Source organism: Nanorana parkeri, unplaced genomic scaffold (genome assembly GCF_000935625.1).
Source record: "Nanorana parkeri isolate BGI_ZX_2015 unplaced genomic scaffold, ASM93562v1 scaffold430, whole genome shotgun sequence".
Lineage (NCBI taxonomy): Eukaryota > Metazoa > Chordata > Amphibia > Anura > Dicroglossidae > Nanorana > Nanorana parkeri.
In genome coordinates this window covers 824,231-852,101 of record NW_017306698.1, presented here as the reverse complement: position 1 = coordinate 852,101, position 27,871 = coordinate 824,231, and the positions used below count along the sequence as shown (strand labels likewise).

Sequence of the window (27,871 nt, the reverse complement as noted above, 5' to 3'; positions counted from 1 at the left end):
TATATATATATATACACACACACACACACATATATATATATATATATGTTTGTTATACTTTGTTACAAATGCTTCCTTCAAGGTTTAAATTGGGCAGTATACACAAGTATACACAAGCCTCCTATTAGGCATGTACAGTATGTGTCTGGAGTCATTGAAAGTCAACTGCTAAAAAAGACAAAGCAGGGCTTTTGGTATTTGTGAACCTCACCCCATACATGCGATCGGCCGGCTCTACAGCCGGCGGATCGCATGTATATTAACGGGCATCGCTGCCCGTTTTTTAATTCCGGCCATTTCCCGGTGGCGTGCGCAAGGGGGCGTGTCTGAGCGGACGTCTAGAGACGCCCGCTCAGATCGAGAGAGCTCCTGGCCGGCCATTTTTTTACTACGGCCGGCCCGGATGCAGTTAAAGCAGTTAGGTCATTTTCTTTTGTATCGTGTTCATTCAAATAAATGTGCATCTTACTGTTCCGAGTCAGCCTCCTCTTCACACACACTGTTATACACACTGTGTGTGTATATAAATTGTATGACATTACACCAGCCCATGCATTGCAATATTCGTAACCTAGTGAGTCACTAAATTGGGACAAGTACACAGCCAATAAGAGACTGGATAAGAAGAAGGTGCTCCTGTCCTACAGGCAATACTATTCTGGAAGATACCCAACCAAAAGCTACAGTTTTAGCTTTTGGTGGAGGTTTCCTGACCTGATCTCAAAAATATATATTTCTATTTTTTTTTTTTAAACTGCTAGTTGCTTTTCTTTTTAGTGACAATAAATACAGATAAATGCATTTTAGTAAAGTCAAATATGCAATAAAATGTGCGCACTTGAATTTCAGCTCACCTCTGCCTCCTCTCCATGGTGGTGTAGGCCCATATGTGTAGGAATCTCTTCATTTGGAGGTATCAGATCTCCCTTCAGACTGAATCGAGCCTGCATACCCTACAAAAATATGACCTGTCAGTGTTATATGAGAAAAGTTCAAGAAACAAAATATTCAGTATAAATGAATGTACAAAGAAAATTCTAACACAAAACCAACACCCATGGTATGAAAACATTGGTTCAGAAACAAGATAATGATTTGAGCCAACCTAATCTAATACTTCTGGAATATTCAGAACTATGAAAACACTAGCCTATAGAAAGATTTTTGAAAATATGAAAAAAAAATTCCATGGTGCTATATTGTAATTCGTAAATCCAGTTGCACTACACAGACTATACCTTTGTTTAAAGGAGAACTATGAGGCAAATGATTTCCACTCATCCTCATAGTTAGAGCTGACTTGTGACAACGCTGCCAGAGGCCGGCTCTATTGATCGGGAAGTGGGGGAACACATACTGTTGCTTGCTCACTTTCCGATCATCTCCCTGCAGAGAGTGGTGACTGTCAGTTACCGCTCCCACAGGGATTCTCCACTCCCCGATCCTCCAGTGCCGAGTGGGGGAACGAACGAGGGAGGGGGCGGGTACAGCTGGCTCTGCCTCTATATAGGCAGAGCCCGCTGTCAATCAGCTAGCTGGGTGGATCCAGACAGTATTGTCGGGATCCGTCCTGGCTGCGGCACTCTCAGTAAACCGCGGGCAATAGGCCACGGGAGGAGGTTAGTATATGTCCTCCCGTGACCCTAAAGAGCTTTGGGTTCACTTACCCCATAGTTCTCTTTTAAAGACAAATTTAAAAAGGGCCTATACTTAAATAGTATTCATTATTTTAACAATCAAGCTGCATCATATAAGGAAAGAGTAAATAATTCTGCAGTTTATTTTCTGGGGAACAAAAACAGGAATCTTGGTCCACCCCAGAAGACAGTCTGAGACAAGTTCCATCTCAACCGATGCAGTTGTCCACAACAACCCATTAGCTTCTTTCATTTTTTTTACACACAGCCTAAAAGCTGACTGGCTGCATGCCAGTTGAGACAGTTTGCCTCAAACACTATTTATTAATTCCCCTCCATGGTTTTCTAGGAAAGGTTTACGCAAAGATGGCAAATCAGAAAGGTCTGCCTGAATATTTGTCTTTAGCAAAGACCACAGAACGAATGCCTTGACATTGAAATTGGAAGCTAGAAGGGGCCCAGATTTCCATCACCCACCCCCATTAGTACACACTTTTAGACCCTTAATTAACATTCCCTGATAAGATGCTGCTGGACTGTTAAAATAAAGCCCACGGAGACATTAGAAGGTAAGCCAGCCATGTCTGCTTCCATACTGTCTACCCACACAGGTTAGCTTTAAGTAAAGGACCACTTGAAAAATCAAGAGGTTGCACAGCGGTATTCATAAAGGCCATGTCCAGATCTAAATATGATGAGTTACATTTTACAGAAGTGTGTGAAAACAGGATTGCCACACTAATGGTTTTGTAGTTTGAAAATATTTATTCTATTACACATTTCAGCTTGTTGACTTGGACCTCTAGGAAGATATAAAATACCTTCCAACCACGATAAAAACATTGGTGTGACTCTCAATTTTCTTAACATCACCTGCTGGATTCTCTCCATTATGCCCGAATACCCTTTTGTGTTTAAGAGCCGCCTTAGGAGAGCCATTGTACTTTATAATATAGGACCTTATTCTGCAAAGTTTACTTACAAGTAATGCAGAGTCTCCTACCCAATCCACCAATTGTTCAGTTCAAGCACTGCAAAAGGATTTTGATCATCACACTTCACAACCATACATTCCTAAAAGCAACAGTACCGATATTTTTTTCTTAGGTACTCGCCGATACCGAATACGGATACTGCAAGTCCTATTAAGGAAGCCAGGTGGCGTGTAATGACTCGCCACCTGGCTTCCTGATTAGCCGAGAAGCCGGGCGGCATGTAAAGACTAGCCACCTGGCTTCCCAATAAATAGTGAAGGCGTCTCCATGCTCCTCATCACCAGGTGACGAGGGAGCATGAAGCCGGCTTTCTGGTCAATCAGGATTCCGGGCGCTGTGTAATGACGCGTTGCCCGGCTTCCTGATTGGCTGAGAAGCTGGCCAATCAGGAAGCCGAGCCACGCATCATTACATGACGCCCGGCTTCCTGATTGGTCGGGAAGCCGGCTCCATGCTCGTCACCAGGGAGCATGAAGCTGTCTTTTTCTGGCCAAATCAGAAAGCCGTTGGGCGTGTAATGACAGGCTGTCCGGCTCCATGCTCCCTGGACACAAGTGCCTAGGGAGCGTGGAGACGGCTTCCCGGCCAATCAGGAAGCCGGGCAGTGTGCAATGATTCGCTTCCCGGCTTCCTATTACCGGAAGCTCAAGTATCGGGCTATGCATCTGAGCATTTGGGCGAGTATGAGTACTCGCCATCGGCACTGATACTAGTATCGGCATTGGTGCATCTGTAGTTACAATAAAATTAATTCAAGAGAAAAAAAATACAACACCTGAAAATAAGTGTACACTAAACATACACTCTAGACCAGAAAGCCGAATGTGCTACTACTGTAACAAGAATAAGTAAAGTCTATCAGGAGGTAGCTCAGTTCAAAAAGCCCCAACTGCATCCTAAGGCAGCAGTTTTATATAGAGTGCACAGGGCTTTCTTGGTTTGTCTGAAGAAACAGCCAGACCGCGAGAGTCATATTCATATAACACCTTTTTTGTTTTCTTTTGCCGAGTTTGGGGCAGATCCTTTATCCACTCCAGCTTCTCAAACTCCATTGTGTTCATGTGTACCCATTCCTTCTGAGGCTTTACTGGAAGATCATCAACTATATTAAAACAAATACAGACATTACAAACGTATTAAAAGCGACCGTTACTATACACATTTCTAACAAACCACAACTAGAGCTAGTCCTTGAGACCTCACAACAGGTACAAATTGCACAATAAACCATGAATTGGTAACGCCACACCACTGTCAAGGACAACTTCCAGTTGCAAATGAAGTGCTGCAGTGTGATAATAATAAGGCTCAGTTTGGTGCAGTGTATGCTCATATGGATATTTATCAAAGAATTTTCCTTAGTCCTCATTACCAATTGTTATGCTATTACAGATTGTCAACAATTGGTGCAGCTTAGCAATTTATGATGACCTGAGATCGAAAACATTTGGATGTAAATCCTGACTTGACTTCTTTGTACTTCTGCAATAAATATGTCTTTGATGTTTTTGCTGTAATGGGATTTGAGTTATTGTTTTCGTTTTGTAATACTGCCAAAAAAGGACATAAATAAAACCGTATTTAAGAAAAAAAATAATTAAATACTTCAAATAATTGTACATAAAGTGCTGTGCCCTCCATAATGAAAAATTCGTTTTTATCTGAAGTAGAACAAGTGCCAACATGAATTAAGCCAGGCAGGAGCATATAGGAAGGTGCCAAATGGTTGAAATTAGCTAGAGAAGAGTGTGGGGGTTTCCTGTGGCATATAGGTAAGATCCTACCAGATCACAGGTAGCCATACACAGCAATCAGCAGCAGCAAATATTCACACCAGAATGTGGCAGCAAAGTGACATATAAAGGCAGCTGATCCAGTATGGGATCACTGAGCCCACAGAAACTCTATGTAAACTGTCACCTTAGCATCTAGTGGACTGTCACCTTAGTAACAGCATGCAAAGCCAGGAAGCAGCAAATAAGTCAAGCAGGGTACTAGGGCTGCAACCAACTAATTGATTAATCGATAATAGTCGATGAGAACAGTTGTCAACTTTTCTCATTATCGTCTGTTGCAGTGCCAATTATTTCAATGGCACCCCAAATGCTCCCCCCGCCCGCAGTGTGATCGCCCGCACTAAAACGCACGGTGAAGTTGTTTTTTCTGCACAAGGTTTCAAAGACTTTGCAGGAAACTGTAAGAAAGAGCAGAGCTTAGGTTGGACACAGTCTGATTTTGTCCTGACAGTTTGAAATTTAAAAAATAACTTTTAAAGCCCAACTCCTGGGAAAACTTTTTTTGTTTTTGTGCTCTAGATAGCATGGGGAAGGGTTAGAAGAACCTCTGTGTTGTGTTCCCCTGCTAACCCAGCCCCAGAATAGACATTTGCTTACCACATCAGCGGCCTCCATTCCCGACCGAGTCCCACTTTGCTCTACAGCGTTTCAGCCTGCTAAAAGGCAAGCTCCGCTTGGGACCGTACCAAGTTACAACCCTAGCCCTGTGTACTGTACGCCACGGCAGCGGCGAACCCACAAGTGCCACTCACCGACACCAGTGTCCGTGTACGGACACCTTGCCGATCCCAACCGGGGATTCAGATTTTTCGCCGCGACCCCCCACATTCAGTTTCGCGGCCCAAACATTAAGAAGCCCCGAGCTAGATGATAAGATTCTGGCAATAAGGAATCTTCCCTATTTTTGGTAATACCACCACTACAGCCTCCTGCATAGACGCAAGTAGCGAGCCAGTGAAATAGAACTCATTATAGGTTTCCTGTGTTTATATGGTAATGCACAAGCCAAAGGAGTTGCTGATGACTGAAGACGTGTATGATTAAACAAAATAATTTTATTGTAACACAACTTCAATTGTTGCACCATTACCCGAAGAAGGGTGCTTTGGGTAATGGTGCACCAACTGAAGTTGTGTTTAAAATAAAATTATTTTGTTTAATCATACACGTCTTCAGTCATCAGCAACTCCTTTGGCTTGTGCATTACTATATAATGCAACTTTCTTGGTTCATATGCAATTAGTTAGCGACTGAGACATGTTCATTTTCATGTAATGTTGAGGACCACGACCACGACATAAGTGCATTATGGATTAGTTCCTCTGGGGAATCATCAATCAAATTTAGACTCATTATAGGTTTGCAATAGGGTGGTGGCAGTTCTTGCTTATACTTTTTATACACTTCTACAAGTAGGATGTCCAGCCCCAGGGGCTTTAGTATTTTTTTAAACTTTAAACAGAAAAGATAATAGTAGGCATCAAAATTTTTCCTTGAAATTTGTTAATAGTAAAATATATTATTTTTTTCAGAAATCTGGTTAGGCTGTGTAATCTTGGTAAGGCAACGTGATCAAAAAAAACCACTGTGTTTAACTTCAGTTTCTCAAGCATGACACACAACAGTCAAGGAATGGGTTCTACTGAGTTGAACACATGATGCCTAGGCAGAACAACACTAACAAAACAATTGCACGTGTGGCTTATGTAGGAAATACATCAGCATATACTGTAACTATGTCTTTTGAGCACTAGATGGCGCTGTAGTGCAATGTTAGTCTCTATTTTATGCATGTTTTATCTATGATATACACAGGAAGTTCTATCTGTATATGTTTCCTGATAATGCTTTATTCCTGTATACATACACTATATTGCCAAAAGTATTGGAACACCCCTCCAAATCATTGGATTCATGGTGTGGATTGGATTATGGTGTGGCGTTGTTTTTCTGGGGTTGGGCTTGGCCCCTTAGTTCCAGTGAAAGAAACTCTTAAAGCATCAGCATACCAAGACATTTTGGACAATTTCATGCTCCCAACTTTGTGTGAACAGTTTGGGGATGGCCCATTCCTGTTCCAACATGACTGCGCACCAGTGCACAAAGCAAGGTCCATAAAGACATGGATGAGCGGGTTTGGAGTGGAGGAACATGACTGGCCTGCACAGATTCCTGACCTCAACCCGATAGAACACCTTTGGGATGAATTAGAGCGGAGACTGTGAGCCCGGCCTTCTCATCCAACATCAGCACCTGACCTCACGAATGCGCTTTTGGAAGAATGGTCACACATTCCCATAGACACACTCCTAAACTTTGTGGACGCCTTCCCAGAGAAGTTGAAGTTGCTCTAGCAAAGTGTGGGCCAACTCAATATTGAATCCTATGGACTAAGACTGGGATGCCATTCAAGATCATATGCGTGTAAAGGCAGGCGTCCCAATACTTTTGGCAATATAGTGTCTATGTAATGTCCTTCTAAGCAAGTAAAACTTAATTCAGCATTCCTCAAGATCTCAGGGCTTCATCTAAAAGCTGGCTTCCCGGCCAATCAGCATCGAGCCGGCCAAAAAGCTTGGATCAGGTTTCCCGGCCAATCAGGAAGCCGGGCGGCAAGTCATTACCCTCCACCCGGCTTCCTGATTGGCCGGAAAACTGACTCCATGTTTCCTCGCGTCACTGCCAGTCAGAGGAAATCTCCCTCTGAGCAGAAGTTCTGGTATCGGGGGTAAGAATTGGAGCATTTGGGCGAGTATGAGTACTCGCCCAAAAACTCGGTATCGGTGCATCCCTAATTATAAATGTAAAATTGTTAAGGGTATAATAAGGATTAAGACTATTACAGTGGAGGGGGGCAGAGAGAACTGCAGGAAAAGAGGTCTATTACTAAATTGTTTACTTCCTATGCTGAAATCATAACAGCTACTTAGTGCTATTGATCGGCTCTGCAGAGGTGCAGTCATGATGGTGAATGATTACCTGACAAAGCAGTTAGATTTTCTTCTTCCGCTTCAGGAATCTCCTTTGTTGCTTGTGCCTGTGTGGCAGAACCAGAAGATTCATAGCTGACAGACTGGGGACCACTGGTTGTGTCGCCAATGTTTGAATACCTCTGGGTGTCTGGGTCTTTACTTTTTGATTTCAAAAAAGCAACCAACTTGGGGTCTAAAAGAAGGAAAATGACATGAAAAATCCTAGAAATAATCATGGGTGCAAAACCTTCAAGTATTACTTTGTCAATATATTGACAACCATAATCAATAAAATGGACAGCATGCTTTATTGCCTAATGAGATACTGCACCATTAAGCTGAATTATTCAGTCTGTCACAATTGCTTAAATAATATTTAGAAGGGCTGGCTAATAAAAATGGAAATCCATTATAAAAATCTATATCCTTGCAGCTTAAAATGGATAACAATATCCCACCAAAGCAATGAAAACATCACAAATCCTTAGTGGCTAAGGCAAATGCAAGGCACAAATAAACAGTGGCTTACCGATTCCAGAACCTTTCAATTGTATAACGGATGGATGAATTAAAGTATATCTGAATCAAATACAGATAGAGTAGGGAATGGGTAAAAGTACTGTAGGTTTTCTGAAGACAAACAGGAAATAAGAAATCTTCCAAAGCAAGAAGAAATACCGTCTTGCTTTGGAAGATACGTATCCATTGGAAGATTTCCTATCTGTTGCTGTTCTGCTAACTCAGAATGTTGGATTTCCCCACGATTTCACTCCTAGTGGCAATGGTTACCAGGACAAAGAAAAGGAAAATCTCCTTAGTGGGGGCACAGACAGAGAGAAAATATATATATATAGGGATGCACCGATATATCGGCCGAAAATGGCACTTTTGGCTAAATGCCTAAAGTGCCATTTTCCTGCTGATACATCGGCGCATCCCTGCTTTCTTTCCTCCCCGCTGGGCGCTGCTCTGTGTCCCAGCGGGGAGGAGAAAAGTGTGACAGCCGGGCGAGCTCTGTGGGAGGAGAGCGCTGTGAGTGGCAGGCGTCTCTCCTCCCACACCGCTCAGCCTCCTATCACAGTCCGGCAGAGCGGTGTGTGAGGACACATATACACACACATACATTGTATATATATTTTTTCACTGAGCTGCATTATTGTGGGTCCCTTAAATCTGCCTGGAGTTCAGCTTTAATGGTAAAACTTTAGATGGTGCAGTTCTATCCAATACTCAACATAGATACAATTCTTATTCTGTCCCTACATATTCCTATGTAAAGTAAAACCAAGCTATATTATAGTACTGCATTAATTTCAATTCCGCCCAGCTGATCACATTCACTGACCAATTAAGCTGTATATTACCAAGCTGTGAGAGAAGCCGCTGGCGTTCTTGCAGGATCTCCTCCTCCGACAGAGCCTTTAGCTTGTTCACATTCTCCTCATGGATCCTCTGCGCCTCTTCATGACCCTCTAAACTACGCAGACCTTCTCCTGTAATCAGATGGGGCTTGTCTTCCCCTCTCTCACCTGTAACACAGGAGAATAACCAACAATAAAACATTTTCTGTTTCAACAAATTACAATAAATATACATGCATACATATGCAGGCATGTCCTCAGACTGACATCCTAAAATAACTATAATTTTAACAACCATAAACAGCTACTTTAACTGAATAGGGTACTTTGCCCCAAGAGGTTGACTTGTAAGAAGCTCTGCTTCCCCTGTTACTCACCTTAGTTCCTCTTTCTGAGCCCTCTGTAAATACTTAGTGGCTACAGGTATGGAGAAGCTTGTGACCTTCTCCCAGGGTATAGTGTTCAGGCCCTGTAAGCCAATCACCAGGCCCAAACACTGTCACATAATGAGGGAAAGGAAGGAGACAATAACCTTGTGTAAGCTTAGGCACTATCTGACAAATACCTTTACACAGGGTTAGGACTCCTGACTCCAGCAGAAAAACACATTGGCCGGGACAGTGATTATGAGTGGGTGGAGGGTTTTTCTTTTTTTAACACTTTGCCTATTCTGGTCTCCTTATAGAGAAATCCATTCTTAATATAAAGCAGGAGATTTTCAAATCACTCCACATCAGTAAGATTTTTACCTACTTTCCTTACAGGAGTAGAACAGTTAGGACAAATCACATTAAAGGGTTGTGGTCACACATTATACCATGTTACTGCAACGAACAGTTAATGAGAAATTTGAGCGCGGTGTGTTGCAGTGCCAATCATTTTGAGTGGCACCCAAATGCACAGTTATATTAGCAGGCAATACACTGCAGTGCACCACAACACACAAGATCTTCTCTCTTAAAAAACATACAGTGGCTGAAGAATATTCAGCATCTGACGCACTTTCGCAATGCAATGTTGGATGTCTGGTCCCCCCTGCACCCTCTGGTTCCACCCACCAGCCTCTTTGTTATCACTATTCGCGGCAGTGACATAGGTGCTGGCGGATGAATACACAGAGCGAATTTTGGTTTCTGCACTTGGTGAATACCTCTCCCACATTGTACTGCACATGTATGTTTTACCTCGATCAGGCAGCTGCCATTTTTCCTCCATTTGCAGCATAATGTCTTTTACCGATCTTTCACATGCTGGTGACCTACCTTTCAAATGGAAAGCTTTGCTTTCATCTTTAGCATCTGGCGCACTTTCATGAATGTTGGATGTCTGGTTTCCCCTGCTCGCTCTGGTTCAACCCACTAGCCTCTTTATCACAATGTCCGGCAGTGACATAGGTGCTGGTGGATGAATACACAGAGTGAATTTTGGTTTCTGCACTTGGTGAATACCTCTCCCACATTGTACTGCACATGTATGTTTTACCTCGCTCAAGCAGCTGCCATTTTTCTTGCATTTGCAGCATTATGCCTTTTACCAGTCTGGTGACCTACCTTTCAAATGGGAAGATTTGCTTTCATCAGGGAGGACAAGTGTAGGACTGACAAAGTGCTCTGGATGGGGGAGGACCGAGGAAGATTCCGCTTTCTTTGCTGCTTCAGTAGCCCTCTTAGCAGCCATTTTTTGAGCAAAGATACTGACTTTCCCAATTCCTGGTGTAGTCTGTATGACATGAACAGAAAACAAATGCTCCACATTTAACAGTGACATGAAAAAGACAAAAACACAACATATACAACTGAGAATCACTTGCATTGAGGTTATTCCATCACAGTTTGCAAACTACTTGACTGCTATAGAAAATTCTGCTAGTATTCTACAGATCTGATTCTGTGTCAGTCACCCCTCTTCTGCCTTTACTTAATTGCACCAGCGAGTGCAAGTGCTCCCACTGTTAGCCTGATATATTTCTTGCACTTTTTTTTTTGCACAATTTACAACGACAGAAATACAGAAAAAGTGAAAAAATACTTTTTTTATGTACACCACCATTCAGTGACAAATGCTACAAAGCGTTGAGTACCTGCTATAAAACCTTAATTGTAATACATTTTCATTAGAATGTAATTTCAAAATTATTTCCATTTTTTTTAAAATCTACAGCTTTTCTTAAAATAACACTAGGTGGTCCTGCCATAAAGGTCCTGTTTCTGGCACTTACAGGTTATCCTCTAACAACCGTGTTCCTGCGTTGTCACTTTGTTACACAGGCTTTCAAAAGAGACTGCAAAAGACCATTTTAGCACACATATCATAGGCATGGTCTACTCTTGTCACCATCAGGAAAACCATCCTGATAAACGCAATGCAGCCATCGCTGGAGTACATGTAGAAAGGATGTTGCTGCAAAGAGGCTGCAGGAGATCATTAGCGCTGAAATGCAACAAACTATGAAAAAAGTGGAAAATATTTAATTAATAAGAAAACTGTACTTGTTTATGATGCACAACCCTCTAGAACCATGGTTCTCAACTGGTGGGTCGTGACCCAAAAGTGGGTCTCGGCCCCATGTCCAGTGGGTCGCCAGATGCCTTCCACTTTTCTAGGTGAGAGTATCCTTGTCCTCCCCTCAGAGAAGCACTGTCAGTTCTCGCACCGAGCAGCCATTCAAAAATATGAACTTGAGGTGGGGCTATGGCCGCGAGGGAGCTCCATCCATACCTGCATTGCTTACAGCTCATCACCTTCTGGCTCCCGGCACCTCTACGGGCACACACGGGAGCTTTACAAGCAATACACATATGGATGGAGCTCCATCACAGCTCAGCAGCCCACACTGGACCCCAGGTTGAGGATCCACTCCAATTTGCATAATGGCAACACAAACACACCTCCTGCCCACAGTTCGATCGCCTGCACCGGAAAGCGCAGTACCGCAACAGGGAACATTGCAGTGCAACTTGGGTCGCGACTTAATGACCGAGGACAAATGTGGGTTCCGAGGTTAAACAGGTTGAGAACCACTGCTTTAGAAGATTAAAAGTGATCGAGTTAGGCTTCCCAAATCCCAAATTGCCTAGCGTGAATGAAGCCTTAGGGTTTACAAAAACACTCATCCCCATAATTCAAGCCGACCTATGACACTGAAGCTGCCACAGGTCAGCTCTATTGATTGGAAAGTCAGCAAACACATACCCCTGTTTGCTGACATTCCGATCCTTTCCCTGCAGGGATCCCCCCTCCCTCTCTGTTTCTCCAGTGCTGACTGGAGGAACGGATGGGGGACGGGGCGGGCACAGCTGGCTCTGCTTCCAGAGAGGCAGAGCCAGCTGTCAATCAGCCAGCGGGGCGGATCTCGACAGTATTGTCAGGATCCGTCCCGGCTGCGGCTCTGCGCTCTCAGCATTGCCCGCTATATGCTAAATTTTGGGTCACTGGAGGACAATAGTAAATGTCCTCCTGTGGCCCTGATAAGAACTATGTCAAAAAAAAGGTTAGGCCATAGTTCTCTTGCAAGCTCATTCTCAGCATTCCATGTGTATGCTAAGCAAGCAAAGAAGTCAAGTTTATGTAGTTTACAAGTGACAAGGGTGGGCTCTGCTAAAGAAGGAACGTTTCTTTTTTTCCGCTCACCGGAAAACTATATTTTACAAACAGTAAGGGCAGCCCCGTAAGCAAAATACCGACTACTGTCACTTATTGACATTGACATGCAGCAGCAATGATTGTGATAATTACAAGGATAAAGGATCCCTTGCAAGCAAAAATGAACATGTGTGACCACTAAAATGTTTTTATTGCTGGAACAGTAGATCTCTCATCTCACATCATTATGGCTGAAACATCTGCTTGTCTGTTGGAGAACTTAAAAGGTATGAAAAAGATACAGATAAACCCTATAAAGCAATGAAAGGAAATATCTAAACCTGGAAGGCCTGATGGTGATTTTGTTACTGCAGGTGCCTCCTGTGCTACGATGCTTTTTATAAGCCATGTGTCATTTGATGAAATTAAAAGTGTCTGCAGCAGGCTCCATTCCAATGCTTTCCTCACTAATGAGCTGTCTTCACCGGGCACGCAGAGAAATCCATCATGTTTTATGGTTTCCAAGGAAACTATGTCATTGGATCATGTATTCGCAGGCAATGTCACCGACGTCTAAAAATGGTTTAATGGCGCTATGTAAAAGATGGACCAGATTGCAGCGACAGAAGGAAGGAATTGTGTATATTGTGTGCAGCTTACACTGGACTGAGATGGGTAAATAGCATGAGTAAATACAATGACAGTGCACATGTTTACATAATGCTTTTTGTGAACACATCTCAATAACAAGTAAACTAAAAAGAACAGATAAATCCTAAAAGCTTGCACAAGTTTAAATTGCTGCTGCGCATTTGACACCCAAATTCCAAAGTCTCACTTTGCTTCAGTGATATCCCTACTAGGAGAACCCACTTGAAGATGCTGTGGATGGAGAACAAGGCTGCAACTTCAAAGTGGACCAAACCTGCAACCAATGGTGACTGCAGCCCTGTGAAACAAAAGCTACGCCAAGTGCTTTTGTTTAATATTTCATAGAGCTCAAAGTAACACTAAACTCGAGTGGTAAATCTTAAAAATGCATCCAGGTACCTTAACTATTAAAAGGAGAACTATGGGGTCAGTGTTTTTCACTATAGTTCTCCTCATGGTCACGGGAGGACATAAACTATCGTCCACCCGTGAACCAAAGCTCAGTATAGCGCGAGCTACAGCTCGCGGTATCCGGAGACCGTCGCAGCTGAGACGAATCCCGACATTACTGTCGAGATCCAGCCAGCTGCGTGAATAACAGCTGGCTCTGCCTATCTAGAGGCAGAGCCAGCTGTACCCGCCCATTCCCCCGTTCGTATCTCGAGTCAGCGCTGGAGGATCGGAGCGGGGAGGAATCCCTGCAGGGAGCCGTGACAGTCACGGCTCTTTGCAGGGACAGGATCGAGAAGTGAGCGAGTGACGTTGTGTTCTCTCACTTCCCGATCTATTGAGCTTATCCAGAGGCAGAGCCAGCTGTACCCGCCCCTTCCCCCGTTCGTTCCTAGTCCACCCTCAATAGTCATTATAGAATGTCCACAGAAATAATAACTCTTGCTGGCAGTAAATGGTAATGACCTTCTCTTGCACAAGTACAATATCACAATTTTCAGATGTATAGCATTACTGCTCCAACTGAAAACACAGCGGCAAAGTACTTTGCTCACCAGATCAACATGCTTCCTTGTAACAGTAAGTCTCCGCAGTTTAATGATTGCGAGAAAACATAGTTCATTCCGATGGCGACTTACGCGTTCCAATGCACTCTGGGGCCCTTCACTCAACAGTTCCAATTCCACACGCTGTGCAATTTAACCCCTCTCCAGTAGCTGCTAACCTTCCACCCTTACCCAGCGATTGCCATCATCCCTTCAAAAGTAAAAGGGATAACGCTTCTCTTTGTGTAATAAACAGCAAAACTCTGGAGTAGTCCTGAGGCTCCTTCCCTGAGTTGCTGGAAACACATAGTTGACAAATCCCTGCTTCTCTATAAGATCACCTATGAACAATACGAGAGTATATGGGGTCCTCGGTTATCTTCCACTAATACAACTGTTGATCTCCCTTAAATTTCCTTTGGAAATGGTGTCAGTATGCTACTCCCTCTTCTGATATTTTATTGACTGTCTTTGGGACATTGTCTTACCTTGTTTTACTATTCTAGTGTACATGAGACAGCAAGCACTAGTAGGAAACGTTTGATTAATATTGTTTATTTGTATATTTTATTACAAAATTCAATAAAAAGCATCTTAAAAAAAAAACCAGCAACACTCACAAACTGATATAACTGAAACTACTCACACACATATATTAAAAGGATTTTAAAAAGCCTTTTGTTATACAAGTTCATAAGTAGTTTTTTTTTACTGGTTTGAATAAAGGCATTGCTGTTTATTTTACAAAGAGAAGTACCATCTCTTTTCATAGTTTTCTTGGAGAGGGTTTGGTAAGACTGCAAAATCCATAAAAAGCTGTCCTCTTAACTACCTTGGGATGGCTAACATGCAAAACAGCAGAGGGCTATCCCGTCCAATCTTACACCTAACTATGGGTCCATTAAGCATGATGAGTCTGAGTAAGAGATGTGTGAAGCAGCAGGCTAGCTTGCTTCTCCAAGGCAGAAAGGGATACTTTAAAGCCTTGGTTCTCAACTAGTGGGTCGTGACAGCGTGTTCAGTGGGTCGTGACAGCGTGTTCAGTGGGTCGCTGCATGGCTTCCACTTTGCTAGGTGAGAGGATCCTCTGCCTCCCCCTAGCGCAGCACTGTCAGTTCTCGCACCAAGCAGCCATTTAAAATATGTTGCCGAGTGTCAGCTTGAGGTGGGGTGGGCTGGGGATATGGCCGCGAAGGAGCTTCATCCATACGTGCATTGCCTATAGCTCATTAACGTGTCCTGTAGTACCAGAGTGACATCACATTCTGGCTCCCGTCACATCTACAGAGCACGCAAGGGAGCTGTACAAGCAATGCACATATGGGTGGAGCTCCGTCAAAGCACAGCAGCCCACACTGGAGCCCATGCTGAGGATCTACTCCACTTCTCGTCAGGTAGGGAGACTGGGTGGACCATAAAAAAAATGTAAAATTGTTTGGCGTGTGTATGTGAGAATGTCTGTGAAAATGTGAGATTGTGTCTGTGGTTGTGTATGTATGCCAGTGTTTTGAAGGGCCCATTCACACTAGTACAGTGCGTTAATCGCTTAGCGTGAACCACGCGATCGCACCAATCCTGCATTCTGGTGTGGGAGGGGTGTTGCGTTGCTATTCATTTGAATGGTACCCCAAACACACCTCCCACCCGAGGTACACTAATGCCGTGCGTTCCATTGCAATGCGACTTGGGTCGTGACTTAATGACCAAGGACAAATGTGGGTCCTGAGGTTACACAGGTTGAGAACCACTGCTTTAAAATGAGTGAACCAATGGAGATAACATAATGGGAAATATAAAAGCTCCGGATACGTGACACTCCTGAAAATGCTATTTGCCTGGCTGTCATGTCTATTCACTGTCTTCAGTCATTTCTAATACCATAACCTGAAACAAATAAGCAGATTAGTAATTCTAACTTCACCGATTGCTTGCATATTTCAGGTCAGTGACTCAGAAAATACAGAAGTCATAGACAGGCAAGCAAGTAACGTTTTCAGGAGATCAGGTATGGCATCTTCCATCTCATTCTAAATACATACTTCCATTCAGATCAACATATAGCACATATACTTCATATAGGACAATGACAACCTGATGCACTGATTAGTTTTCCAGGAAAAAAACACTCTCTCACCCCACTAGGTATCTCTGATCTGTGGAAGACCCGAGGAAATGGCTCTCCTGTAGGAACAGGTGCTGTGATGGTGGCGGCACTAGTGTCCCGCTCCTGCAGACACAGAAAGAAAATAATAAATGAAATATTAGAGTACAGCTTTGTTAGCTGAAAACAGACAAAGACATTCAAACAGTCAAAATAAATACACACACACACACACACACACACACACACACAGTATATATAAATTATTTGTTATTAGGGATGTTCAGATACCAGTGCCGATACATTGCATTTTCATGAGAACTACCAGGGTTGCAGAGGTTGCAGCTGTGACCTGGCTCTGGTGCTCCCCCACTGTCCTGAAATCATTAGTCTGTATTATTTTAGAAAAACTGTCACATGACAATGAACAAAAATGTATCAGTACTCGTAAAAATGGTATCGATGCATCTCTTATATATATATATTTATAAAAAATAATAATAATGCATTAAAATAGGGATGCACATATCCTAGGAGCTCCGTGGGCTCCTTAAAAATGACAGCTGCCTCATAACTTTTGGAATTTTTCTCTATATTTTTTATATATATCTATCTATCTAAACAATATGTGACGAAGTCGTGCATAGACATAACGTACATAGGGCTGAGCATTTGACGCCACTCTTAGCTGAGCCGGATGGACAGGAGTCCCTTTGCACCCATAGATACGTACTGTGGTGTCCATTGGATGTTTGTTTTATGCCTTTTGTCACCTGTGACATTGTGAGTACCTGCTTTTATTCAATAAATTGTATTTTTTGGACGATACGCACTATGTCCTCTTTATATTTTGTCTCCCTTTGAAATGATGACGTTATTTGCGAGCTGAGGAGGTTATCTGGTCTTCAGTCATACGGGCTTCCGTCCCCTATTAAGAACGGAAACGCGCTTTGAGACCTAGTTCTGTGGGTCTATCTCCCCAGGCGAGCACTGTTCCAAAATTTGCATTCACTGGGTGGAGGTGAAAGTCTGTCAGGATTCTGTGGCAGTTTGGATCTATCTAGTGGCGGACTATCCCCTGCATTTATTTGCACGATTATAATTGTTGCACATTGGACTTTTTCATGTTTTTCCTGTTTTTATCACTTTGTTCACATCTTTTCATGTTTTGATATGCTCTTTTGTATATACTGTAAAGCATATACTCATATATCTTATTGGTATATCACATATTTTACTGAATTGTTTACATTTATTTAGCTCGGCACATGATTGTTATATATACACTAAGTGGCCAGTTTATTATGACCACCTGACGTTTGTAGGCAAATTAGCTATAATTTGGTGCTGAAGTTGCTAGAGGGCCAGACCATTATAAATAGGGAAGCAGGTTGTTTACCACGACAGTAGAAGTGATTTTTTTCTGAAGATACGGGTAAACAACGCGATTTAACAGCCTTTGAACGTGGGATGATTGTTGGCGCTCAAGCCATGGAGCGAGTATCAGCAAAACAGCAGAATTCGTTAAATGTTCAAGAGCAGCTGTTGTTAAAGTGTTTAAAGACTGGACTGTCAGCCGAAAATCTGGGTCTGAACGTGCGAATTGTGGCCGTCAGCGACAAGCCAATGTTAGGGCAGAACGGAGAGTAGCAAGACTGGTGACAAGACAACAGAAGGGCAACAGTGCAGTGTCAGATTCCTCGCATCACCTTTCAACATCTCGTGGAGTCACGAGACGGCCAAACAAAGTTATCTCGTGGGCCAACAAAGTACTGATGGGGTGGTCATAATAATCTGGCCACTCAGTGTGTGAGTATATATATATATGTATATGTATATGTGTATGTATATATATATATATATATATATATTTATTTTGGCTTGAGTTGATCTGTTATTTGGCTGTAGTCGATTAAAAAAACAAAGTAGATAAAAACAAAAAAACTCACAATGATTTTTGAGATAACTGCAGTGATATGCTGGTCATGCTGTTCCAATATATCTTCTGGATCTTCTTCAGCAAAACGTACTCGTGTTTCAGCAACTTTTGACTTTTTGGATGGCCCTGGTGTTAAGATTGGAGGCAAGTCAGAGAAATCTAAAAGAAAACAAATATAAGAGAATGTTTATTGCATCTTAGTCATCATGTTAATCTTAATGCTGCTTTATGAAACATGGAGAAGGTTATTTATACATCTGTACATAAGCTAATATGCACAATTATAAAATCTGTGAGTAATCTGTGATACTATACAATGAACACTAAGTTTAGAGCTTTTCTAACAGCAAGATTTGCGAAAAGTTGAACTTGGCACTTCAGTCACTAACTGAAGTGGACTATCTATATAATCCTACAGAACATTTCCATTAGGTGGTTTAGGGATGCTGTATTTCCTGCCTTTTAGTGCATTCTCCATAGCAATATATATTTTACTTTAGCTGATCACACATCAGCTGAGAAAGTGAGCTCAGCCTGTCACAACCAGGCTAAGGATGGTCCAGTCCGATCAAAATAGTGCTTGCAGCCTTTTGAACGAAACGGACCGCAGGTATAATGTGCCTTGCGATCACGTGCGGCCGATGGCATTGCGCCCGGAGGTCGTGGCTATGGTGCCATTCACTTCAATGGACCGCCTTACCCCCTCCTGCCCCACAAAAAAGCGAGCCGGCAATGCGTTCAGGTCAGAGTCAGGCCAGAACGCACTGCATCTGGTGTGGCGAGCCGGCAATGCGTTCTGGTCAGAATCAGGCTGGAACGCACTGCATCTGGTTTGAACGAGGCCTGAGTGTTTAGAGAACTTTAAAGACCCAGCTGTGGATTATGCCATATCCCACCACGTCTCAAATGAAAACATATAATTTTGGGTAGAGAATATAAAATTGTAAAGGCAAGGCATAGTGTAATGATGTAGTAAATGTAGTTACTTTCAGAAAACATGAAAAGCACACACACAATCTTTTACATGCATTATTTACATAATGAAAATAAACCAGCATTTCTAGAACTACTGCAAAGGTCAGGTTCAAATGGGCTTCAGCTTCTATAACAATCCTATGCAAAGCAGTTGTAAAACTTTCAGCATGTTACAAGCAGCTTTGCAGCAGCACTCTTCAGCTACAGTTAAGCAATGTAGCTGGAGGGGGGTTAAGCACTGATCTTCATGTCATATTCTGATTACTAAGCACACCCAAAACAAATGTTAATGCAAATAATATATACCGATTAACTATAACACTATGACCACCTGCCTAATAGGCCCCCCCTTTTGCAGCCAAAACAGACCTGACCCATTGAGGCATGGGCTCCACTAGACCTTTGAAGGTATGGAGTGTTATCTGGCACCATGCTATCAGTATTGGATCCTTTAAGTCCTGTATGTTGCAAGGTGGGGCCCCATGGATCAGATTTTCCACTACGTCCTACAGATGCTCGATCGGATTGAGATCTGGAGAATTCTGAAGCCAAGTCAACACCTCAAACTCATTGCTGTGTTCCTCAAACTATTCTTGAATGAGGAGTCCTGATGATCTGACAGCGGTAAGCCCTAGTGATCTGCCGGTCAGGCTGAAGGCACAGGTGTCAAAGGTGTGATTCAGCCTGACACTGGCAGATCACACGAGCTCACCACTGTCAGATCGTCAGGACTCCTCATCATACATGTCGCTCCCACTCACTGTGACTGCAGCCGTTTATTCAGCAGCATTCCTCCAACAAACTGCATTACATTCATTTCCAGCGCTGACACCGGACTGTAAATCGATTCCCGGTCACTATACACTCGCTCATGGACACATTAGCTGCCAGCCTCAATGTCCTTTGCCTCGAGGCAACAAACCATACTTCCCTACCCGGTACAACAGCGAGCCTTGCCTTCTCCATCCTATACTTCTTGCAGTAATCCTGTTCTCCACACACGGCATTCTAACCACAGCCAATAGGAGACTGCAGCCCATATCACCGATCCTCCACTAAGACCACACGATTCCTGGTCCCCACCAGCATCATGTGAGTAGATTTATTTATTTACAGACATCCTTTTACCAATTACACCTCCACATCCAGTTGTTGGGTTGGGGCGCTTTTGTTGTTTTCCTTGTCTTTTAGAAAAGGATTTCTGACTTTTCTGTAATCTCCTAGATCTGCATCCTGGCCCCTGGTCAGGGACTCAAAATATACTACAACCAGACACAGGCAGGCGACTAGAATATTCAAAAGGAGGAAAGCAATGGAAGACATTTTTCTCACATGACAGGTTTGCTTCATCAGACAATAAGAAGTAAAAAAATAAGACGTAATAAGACGTACTGTGAATGTACACAAAACCCATCTATACCTTCAATGGAAACGACATCTCTCTCCTCTGTTCCTCCACTGGTCTCTTCGCTAGTATCCTCGGATCCTTTCCTCTTATCGGCTTTCCTCACAACCTTTGCAGCTGCAGAACCACCAGCAGCAAGAAACTGTCTCTGGAACTTTAAGAGATCGTCTTCTGACTCCCCAGGCTTAGGTCGCGACAACATCTTGACATTCTATCAGGACGTCTAGTACAAAAGAAAGGCGACATGTACATCACAAATATGAACGTTAATCAGAACTCAAAGTCAGTAATTAATGATCAATGACATTGACCTAATGTGGCCATTTGGCCATATAAGGTTAATGATGTCACCAACATGCTGCTCCTTTAAGTGCAGCTCCGTGGCAAGGAATGCCCCGGGCCGCCGCTGAATGGGCAGGCACTGATGGCTTTCTTCTGTGTTTGGATGAGCTGCAGTTTAGTCCATACCAGAACTCATTCCTAAGGGTTACTGGAAAATTCCCCCTTGCGATGATGGTCTGTGCAGTTAGAAGATCAGTTTGTCCTTGCTTCCTGCTAAAGGAACCCCTAGCCACCTCAGGAGCAACCCTGATTGACAAAGATTGGTTGATATTCAGTGATCTAGCTAAATGTCATTATGTTAAGGTTTACCTGTACTCTAATGCTTATATCAGACATTTGATGTCACTTTTTTTATTGTTGTTTTATTATTATTTTTTTTACCCATATTAGTTTTGTATCACACCACAAATTTAAACAACAGCACTTTACTGCTTCCCATTTATAACATATAAACGTTCTGCCCTCCTCCCACCTCCGCTGTCACTGCAGCAACATTACTATGTTTATTATTTAGGTTTATTGTATAGTATACTAAGCATAGCACATATACTGATATTATATCACAATGTACATTAAATATAATTTAATAATATAACAATCCCTAAGGCTAAATTTTATCACACTGAAAGTTGTATATATACCGAACCCATCTCTTTTCGGTTCACAGACAGACATGTAGTTGAGCACGCACATCCCTTCATATTATGAAATAATTCCATACAATATTCAGAATTCCGTTTCTTGTCCCTGACAAAGCTTTAGACACAGATTTCTAACCCACTCACCAATCCCCGAGAACGACTGTGAACCACATGGACAACATTTCCGGCTTGACATGTTATCCGACGTCATTTCCTCTTGGTGGAACGCAAGCTTCTTCCGCCTGTCAAACCGATGCGTTCCGGTAGACTACGCATGCGTGGCAGTTAGAGTGGCTGTTTGGGGCAGTAGTTAGAGTGGAGGAGTGCTGTTCGGGCAGAATATCATACATTGTATGAGCGTGTAGTCCGTACTTTATCTTGTTAGTGTGTTGAAAGGTTGAAAGAAAATAAAAGTCTGTATTCTAAGATGACTGAAAAGAAAATCACACATACAGTGTGTGCATATAGATCAACTTTTGCAGCCACAATGGTATAACACCTACATTATATTTCTTACATGTTTCTCATTCACGTAGCATAACTTTTATTTAATCTCTGTTTGCACAGTATATGCTCTATTCTAAAAGAAAAGTTGTTTCCTGTACAGAGTTTTGCTCCGAAATGACATGCCACCTGGCTTCCTGATTGCCCAGGAAGCCGGCTGCATGTTGTTTGGACAGCTCGATTGTGATTGGCAGGAAGAAAAAATGGCTTCCCAGCCAATCAGCAAATATCCAGCCTCCCGGCCAATCAGGAAGCCGGGAGGCGAGTAATGACCCGCCACCCTGCTTCCTGATTGCCCTGGAAGCCGGCTCCATGTTCCCCCTAGGGCAATGCCGGTCAGAGTAAATATTCCTGTGACCGGAAGTTCCGAATTGAGGAAGGTATGGGAGCATACTCAGCACCGGTACCGATACTAGTACCGGTATCGGTGCATCCCTACTATTAGGTATAGAGGGTGAGAGCTGATAGAATAGAAGTTAATTGAGCTTGGAGAGAGCTCAAGGTTGGTAAATCATCTGGACAAACTGCAAATAGATAACACTTCAGCTGTGAAATAGAGAGTGTATTGATGGTATTTCAGAGAGGAGACTGAACACCAAAGAAGGATGAGAGCAATAAGTGAACAAAAGAAGAAGAATTTGGAGGAAAAAAGGTTTACAGTGACGGGGCTTCTGGAGACCCCATCAATGCAGATCGGATAAGGGGCTCCCAAAAGAGTAAATGGAGGAAACCAATTGGGAAATAACGAGATGGTAAAAGATGGTGAAGACAAAAAAGGGGATGAAGAACAACAGGACCTTCATATGATAATAACGATTGTCCCATTCTCTAAAAGGAGAGAGGCCAATAGTTTCACACACATTTAGTTACATAGGAAACATTGTTAGATTTTTTTTTCTAATTAGATTTTAAGAGTTCTATTTAGCAGGGACCTTCGAATAGATGTGAACGTTTGTTATGGCCAATAATGCCAAAAACAAATCTGCTTACTATATTTTTCCCAGTTCGAATGTATAGCGTTGTTGTAATAATACATTATGGCAACTAGATGGAGATGATGAACACAGACAGTATTTATTTCCTATGCCCCTCAGCTCCATCTAGTGGCCATAATGGACAATAATGCCCATGGTTTTGGAATGGTCTTGTAAGAAGAACACCCCAACCTTATATTCACTTTCCTTCTGCTTCCCTGCCTCTCTGTTGCTCCGTCAGAGCACCTAACACTTAGTAAGCTCCATATTGGATGGTGTTGGAGCTTACACAGGGTAAACATCCTCCTCCTTGTTTGACAGTGTTCGGGCTTGGTGACTAGCCACTCGTGGCTGAGAAGTGCATCCTGGGAGGAGGTCACATGCTCCTCCATACCTAGAAGGACCAGTTATTTATTTACCAAGGGCTCTGACAGAGGAATGGAGCAGCAAGTGAGTACAACCAAACAGGTGAAGTGTTCTTACAAGAGAACCTGTCACTTAGCCCTGTAGTTTATTCCACTAGCAGCTTTCTTACTACTGTGTCCTGTAATGACATTGCGGCAGAAGAATTGTCAGCTGGCTTAGCTCAGCAAGAGAGCAAAGATCTTATATATGGGCTGCGAAACAGGTAAATATTACTAATCTTTTCTGCAGGGAGCTCTTTGCTTATGTTGTTTTGTGGCAACAGAGTTAGTTTAGCGCTGAATCAGCGTCATAATTTTTCTTAATTTGATCATAAATATATCTATATTTTTTTTTATCCTTATGTAGGGCACATATTAAATTGAAATAGTTTGTGTGAAAAGAGGATTTGATTATCAATGTACTAGGCAGGATTTATCTAATGGATGTAGAGGTCCTCTTCCAGCAGAAACTCATAGAAGTGGGGGAGCTGACGGCTGTGTACACAGACAGGCTCCGTGCACACAGAGATAATTGAATTCTCAAACAGACAATCAAAAAAGTCTGCAGAGGCTGCTTATCACCATGAGATCACTGCTGTAACACCGTGTTCCAGCCCTGTACTGTGCAGTCTTCCAGTAGATACAGGCACTTTGCTGGCTAAACTGCAGGCACCCTTTACCTTTGCCACTGCAGACGTCACATTTCCTCCAATAATCTAACATTTGCCACTTTCATTAGGATAAACATAGAGGTATAAAGGCAAAAGACACTGGTTGTTAAAGATCTTCCTATAAACACAGCTCAGCATCTAGTGTCGATATCGGTGCCAATACGGGGCATTTTCATGAGTATTTGTACTCATGAAAATGCCCCAATGCATAGCGCCGATGCCAGCTCTTTAAATTTTTAAATAACTTTGGCTGCCTGAAGTTCCGCGCTTGTTGGGGAACTCAGGCAGCCTGCTGAGGACCTCGTGATATCTGCCTTTGGCAGTGGCGGTCCGGTTTCACACCTCCTTCCCGAGACCGGCACTGCCCTGGACAGCCCCACATTCGCCCGTACAGCCCTGGAGAGCCCAGCGCCCGGCACCCACCCGTTTAGCCCTGGAAAGCCACACATGCAGCCCTGGTGAGACCCAAACGCAGCCCCGCTGGGACCCAAACACAGCCCTGGTAATTCCAACATTCTGCCCTGGTGACACCCAAACATAGCCCTGGTGACACCCAAAGGTAGCCCTGGTGAGACGTGAACGCAGGCTTGGTGAGAAGCCGTACTCAGAACCAGAGGTCTTGCTGCACTCCTTACCGGTAGAAACCCATACAGGTGGGTGCTCGTAGTGACCATTGTCATTCTGAGCCTGATGAAGGGGACCCCCTGAGGCCCTGAAAGCGCTTGCATCGAATGGCAATGTGTCAGTAAATGGACTATTGCTTTACTACTATGGTGTGCTGGTGACATTATTTCTTCATTCATTGGTGAGAAGCCGCGCGCAGCCCAGGTGAGATCTGCACGCAGCTCTGGTGAGACCACATGCAGCCCAGGATTGATGTGATCTGTAGTCCTCTATTGCTGATTGCCATTCTCTATTCCTGAACAACTCTGAGGAAGGGGGCTTGCCCCTGAAACGCGTCAATCTTGGCTGACTGCGGTCGGTGGACGGTGATGTGACCGGATACTACCGTGTTACATAGTCGGGGGGATACAATGTTGGGTCAACAGACAGTGTGGCCTCTCGTTTGTTGTTAAAGCCTGATGAAAACGTTTGTTTGTGAGTACTTTTATCCCTTGTTTTATTTATTGTAATAAACGATTTTACACACGGAGGTGGCGCTCTGTTCCCTTTTGTTTTCTATGTTCGTGGTGGAAGCCCCAGAGCCTTGGATGAGCAGCCCCTCAAGTCTGTGTAAAAAAAACTGTGATAAACTGTTGAAAACTTTGAGTGAGCAACAGCAAGTGGATTGTCCAGCTGGCAGCCATTAGCGCCAAGAGCTAAAGAAAACTTTTAATCATGGATTGGGTTACAGTTCTTCATAACGATAAAGAAACTGCCCTAAAATCATTAGTGTCTTTGTTTTAGAAAAAATGTCATATGTCCCTTTAAGAAAAACTATCGGCAATTGGTATCGGCAAGTACCTAAGGGAAAGTCCTTGTACTTGGTCTTGAAAAAATGGTATTGTTGCATCCCTACAAAATATATTTACATACAAGCACACCGCTGAAAAGTCCAATCCCTGATTAGGTGGGTGCGTCTTCCCTAAGTCGGCCATAGTAACGTCATATCCGCCATCAGTCCTGGTGCCAGCCTAATGCCACCTCCAGTCTGCAATTCCTCTGATGCAGCCAACCAACCCTGACCAAATATTGCCAATCAGGGGCTGAGCTGCCATCTGACATGGGAGAGAACGGACAGCAAGTGCTAAGCAACGAACAACATAAGCAGGTAGATGGCAGCAGTGAAAGGATTGACACAAGGCATATGAATAGGATAGATGTTCATCCGTAATGTAAATAGAAGCTGAAAGGGATAAATGGAATGGTAAGAATTGAAAATTCACAGTAAAAATACATCTATACAAACCAAACAGCAAAAATTAAAACTGGACAAGCTTCTCCAACTCCCCAGGAAGAGGCTGAACAGGTAATCAAAAGTTCGGAAACCTTAAGTGAGTCAATGGGGGGAATTTATCAAAACTGGAGCAGACAGGAACTGGAGCAGTTGCCCATGACAACCAATCAGCTTCTCTCTTCAGTTTGCTAAGTTGAGATTTGAAAATAAGAGATAGAAGCTGATTGGTTGCAGTGCAAACCTGCTCTAGATTTTGTCTGCTCCAGCTTTGATAAATGCCCCCCAATAAGTTTTGTTTAACTATTTCAAAAGCTGATAAAATCATTTACAGTGAATGCTGCTCCTTGATGTTTAAACGTTTTAGTTTCCTGAAGAATCAGCTGGTCCCCTGAGCCCTGCCCTGAAAGCCTGCTTTTTTAGGGTGGCACCTTTCCCTTGCAGAATCCTATAGAGCCACCCTTGTGTGTGCAAGTAAACTGTGTGTGTCTCCACAAACACGCAGGCACAGCATGGCAAGCCTCTCCCCTGCTTCTTGTTTCTCCCTCCCCAGCTACTCCCTTTTCCAAGCTAGCAGATGGACAGCTGCTGGAGACTGTGCTGTCCCTTGTGATCTTGTGCTGGACAGGAAGTTCAGGGAAGCAGAGCTGAGAGAATTGGAGCTGTTTGGAAACATGATGACTGTAAGTGCTTGGGCAAAAATTTTAAGAAATACTAATCTGGGCAATATATATTTGTTTGATCTGGATTCATTATTTAAAAAAAAATATCAGATCTGTTTCTTCATTCATCCCTGAGTGAAGTCAGACTTCCTAATCTCACTACAATGCTCCTTGATATAAATCCTGATATCTCTATTGGTCTTACCGACATAACCTAGGCCATACCTGCATTTAATCAAATAGATCTCAACAGTTTACAAATGTCCGAATAAGGAATTTATTCCCAGTACATGGGTGTGAAAAGTAATTGTTCCAATAACATAATTACACCGAGCACAATGACGAAAGTTATATACCCTCAGGTGTTTGGCACCCAGAAAGCCAATTGGTTCCCCATTGGTAAGCTGTTCTCTATGAAATTCAGCAGGAATCAATGCTTTTCTGATGCTGTGTGAGCATTTGCATTCAACAACAGGTTGGTCTTCAATTTTGGGTCCACTTAACAAAATATTATTTACAATCCTCTGAATCTGTGGGGTCCATTTGGAGAAGGTAAGAGTCACAGACATACATTTGGGGGATTGTTTCGTATTAAGCCTTAAAAAGGATGTCCTATCAAGAGAATGTGCCCTATTCAAAGCTTATGGCATGAATAACCTAATTTCACTAAATTCTCTAACATCACTGTGGCTTGTGCTACTAAAGCTTGCTCAGTAGACTTAAATTCTCCATACCATTACAAATTGACCATATGGTAAATCCTTTCTGAGTCTCCTAGGATGACTAACCTAGGGGTGGACATACCTGCAGCACCCTCAAAGCCCTGCTGCTAATGCTGTATATCCCAGGCTAATCAGCAAACTCTTCTTGGTGCATGCTCCCCATACATTCTTATTGTCTGTCACTTGTGCTGCATCAATGGCCAAAAAGAATGTACAGGAGGCTAAAGATGCTACCAGGCAGTGCAAGAGCTTTAACTGCCAGAAAGATCCCAGATTCGACTATAGCACCAGGGTTTTAGAAGCTGCTGCAGATATGAGCACCTCTAGCTGCCTGAAGATTATGTTTTTTTTCCTGGAGCGTTCCTTAAATGCAAACCTTGTAGCAATTTTATGCTTTTGAAAGTACAAAGCCTGCCCAAAATCAGGCATCACAGGGCTCCCTCATATTACCTTTATTGGCAAGAAAAATCTCTTTTGTGTGCTACTCTGATCCTGGTTTCACTATTCTCAACTAGGGATGAGATGCGGGTTTGCCACTACCATGGGATCGAGGTGAAACCTACATATTTTAGGTTTGTTAAAGTCGGTGTAAACCCTCACTGAATTCAAAATGCTTTGTATCTTAGAGATTTGGGGAAAGGACAGGTA

General features: G+C 43.0%; 1 protein-coding gene across 1 annotated transcript in view; it reads right to left on the bottom strand.

The window, feature by feature from the left end:
• The window catches only part of RPAP1 (RNA polymerase II associated protein 1), a 52,194-nt gene extending 24,943 nt beyond the window's left edge, over positions 1 to 27,251 (bottom strand). The window contains exons 1-10 of the mRNA XM_018560068.1: positions 27,242 to 27,251; positions 21,537 to 21,552; positions 20,425 to 20,632; positions 18,040 to 18,188; positions 16,124 to 16,216; positions 10,312 to 10,480; positions 8,765 to 8,929; positions 7,408 to 7,593; positions 3,619 to 3,734; positions 855 to 953 (exon numbers count right to left, since the gene is read on the bottom strand). Coding sequence (XP_018415570.1) covers positions 855 to 953; positions 3,619 to 3,734; positions 7,408 to 7,593; positions 8,765 to 8,929; positions 10,312 to 10,480; positions 16,124 to 16,216; positions 18,040 to 18,188; positions 20,425 to 20,611 — 1,164 coding nt within the window. The 5' untranslated portion in view covers positions 20,612 to 20,632; positions 21,537 to 21,552; positions 27,242 to 27,251. The remainder of the gene's footprint in view (positions 1 to 854; positions 954 to 3,618; positions 3,735 to 7,407; positions 7,594 to 8,764; positions 8,930 to 10,311; positions 10,481 to 16,123; positions 16,217 to 18,039; positions 18,189 to 20,424; positions 20,633 to 21,536; positions 21,553 to 27,241) is intronic.
• Between the last annotated feature and the right edge of the window lie 620 nt (positions 27,252 to 27,871).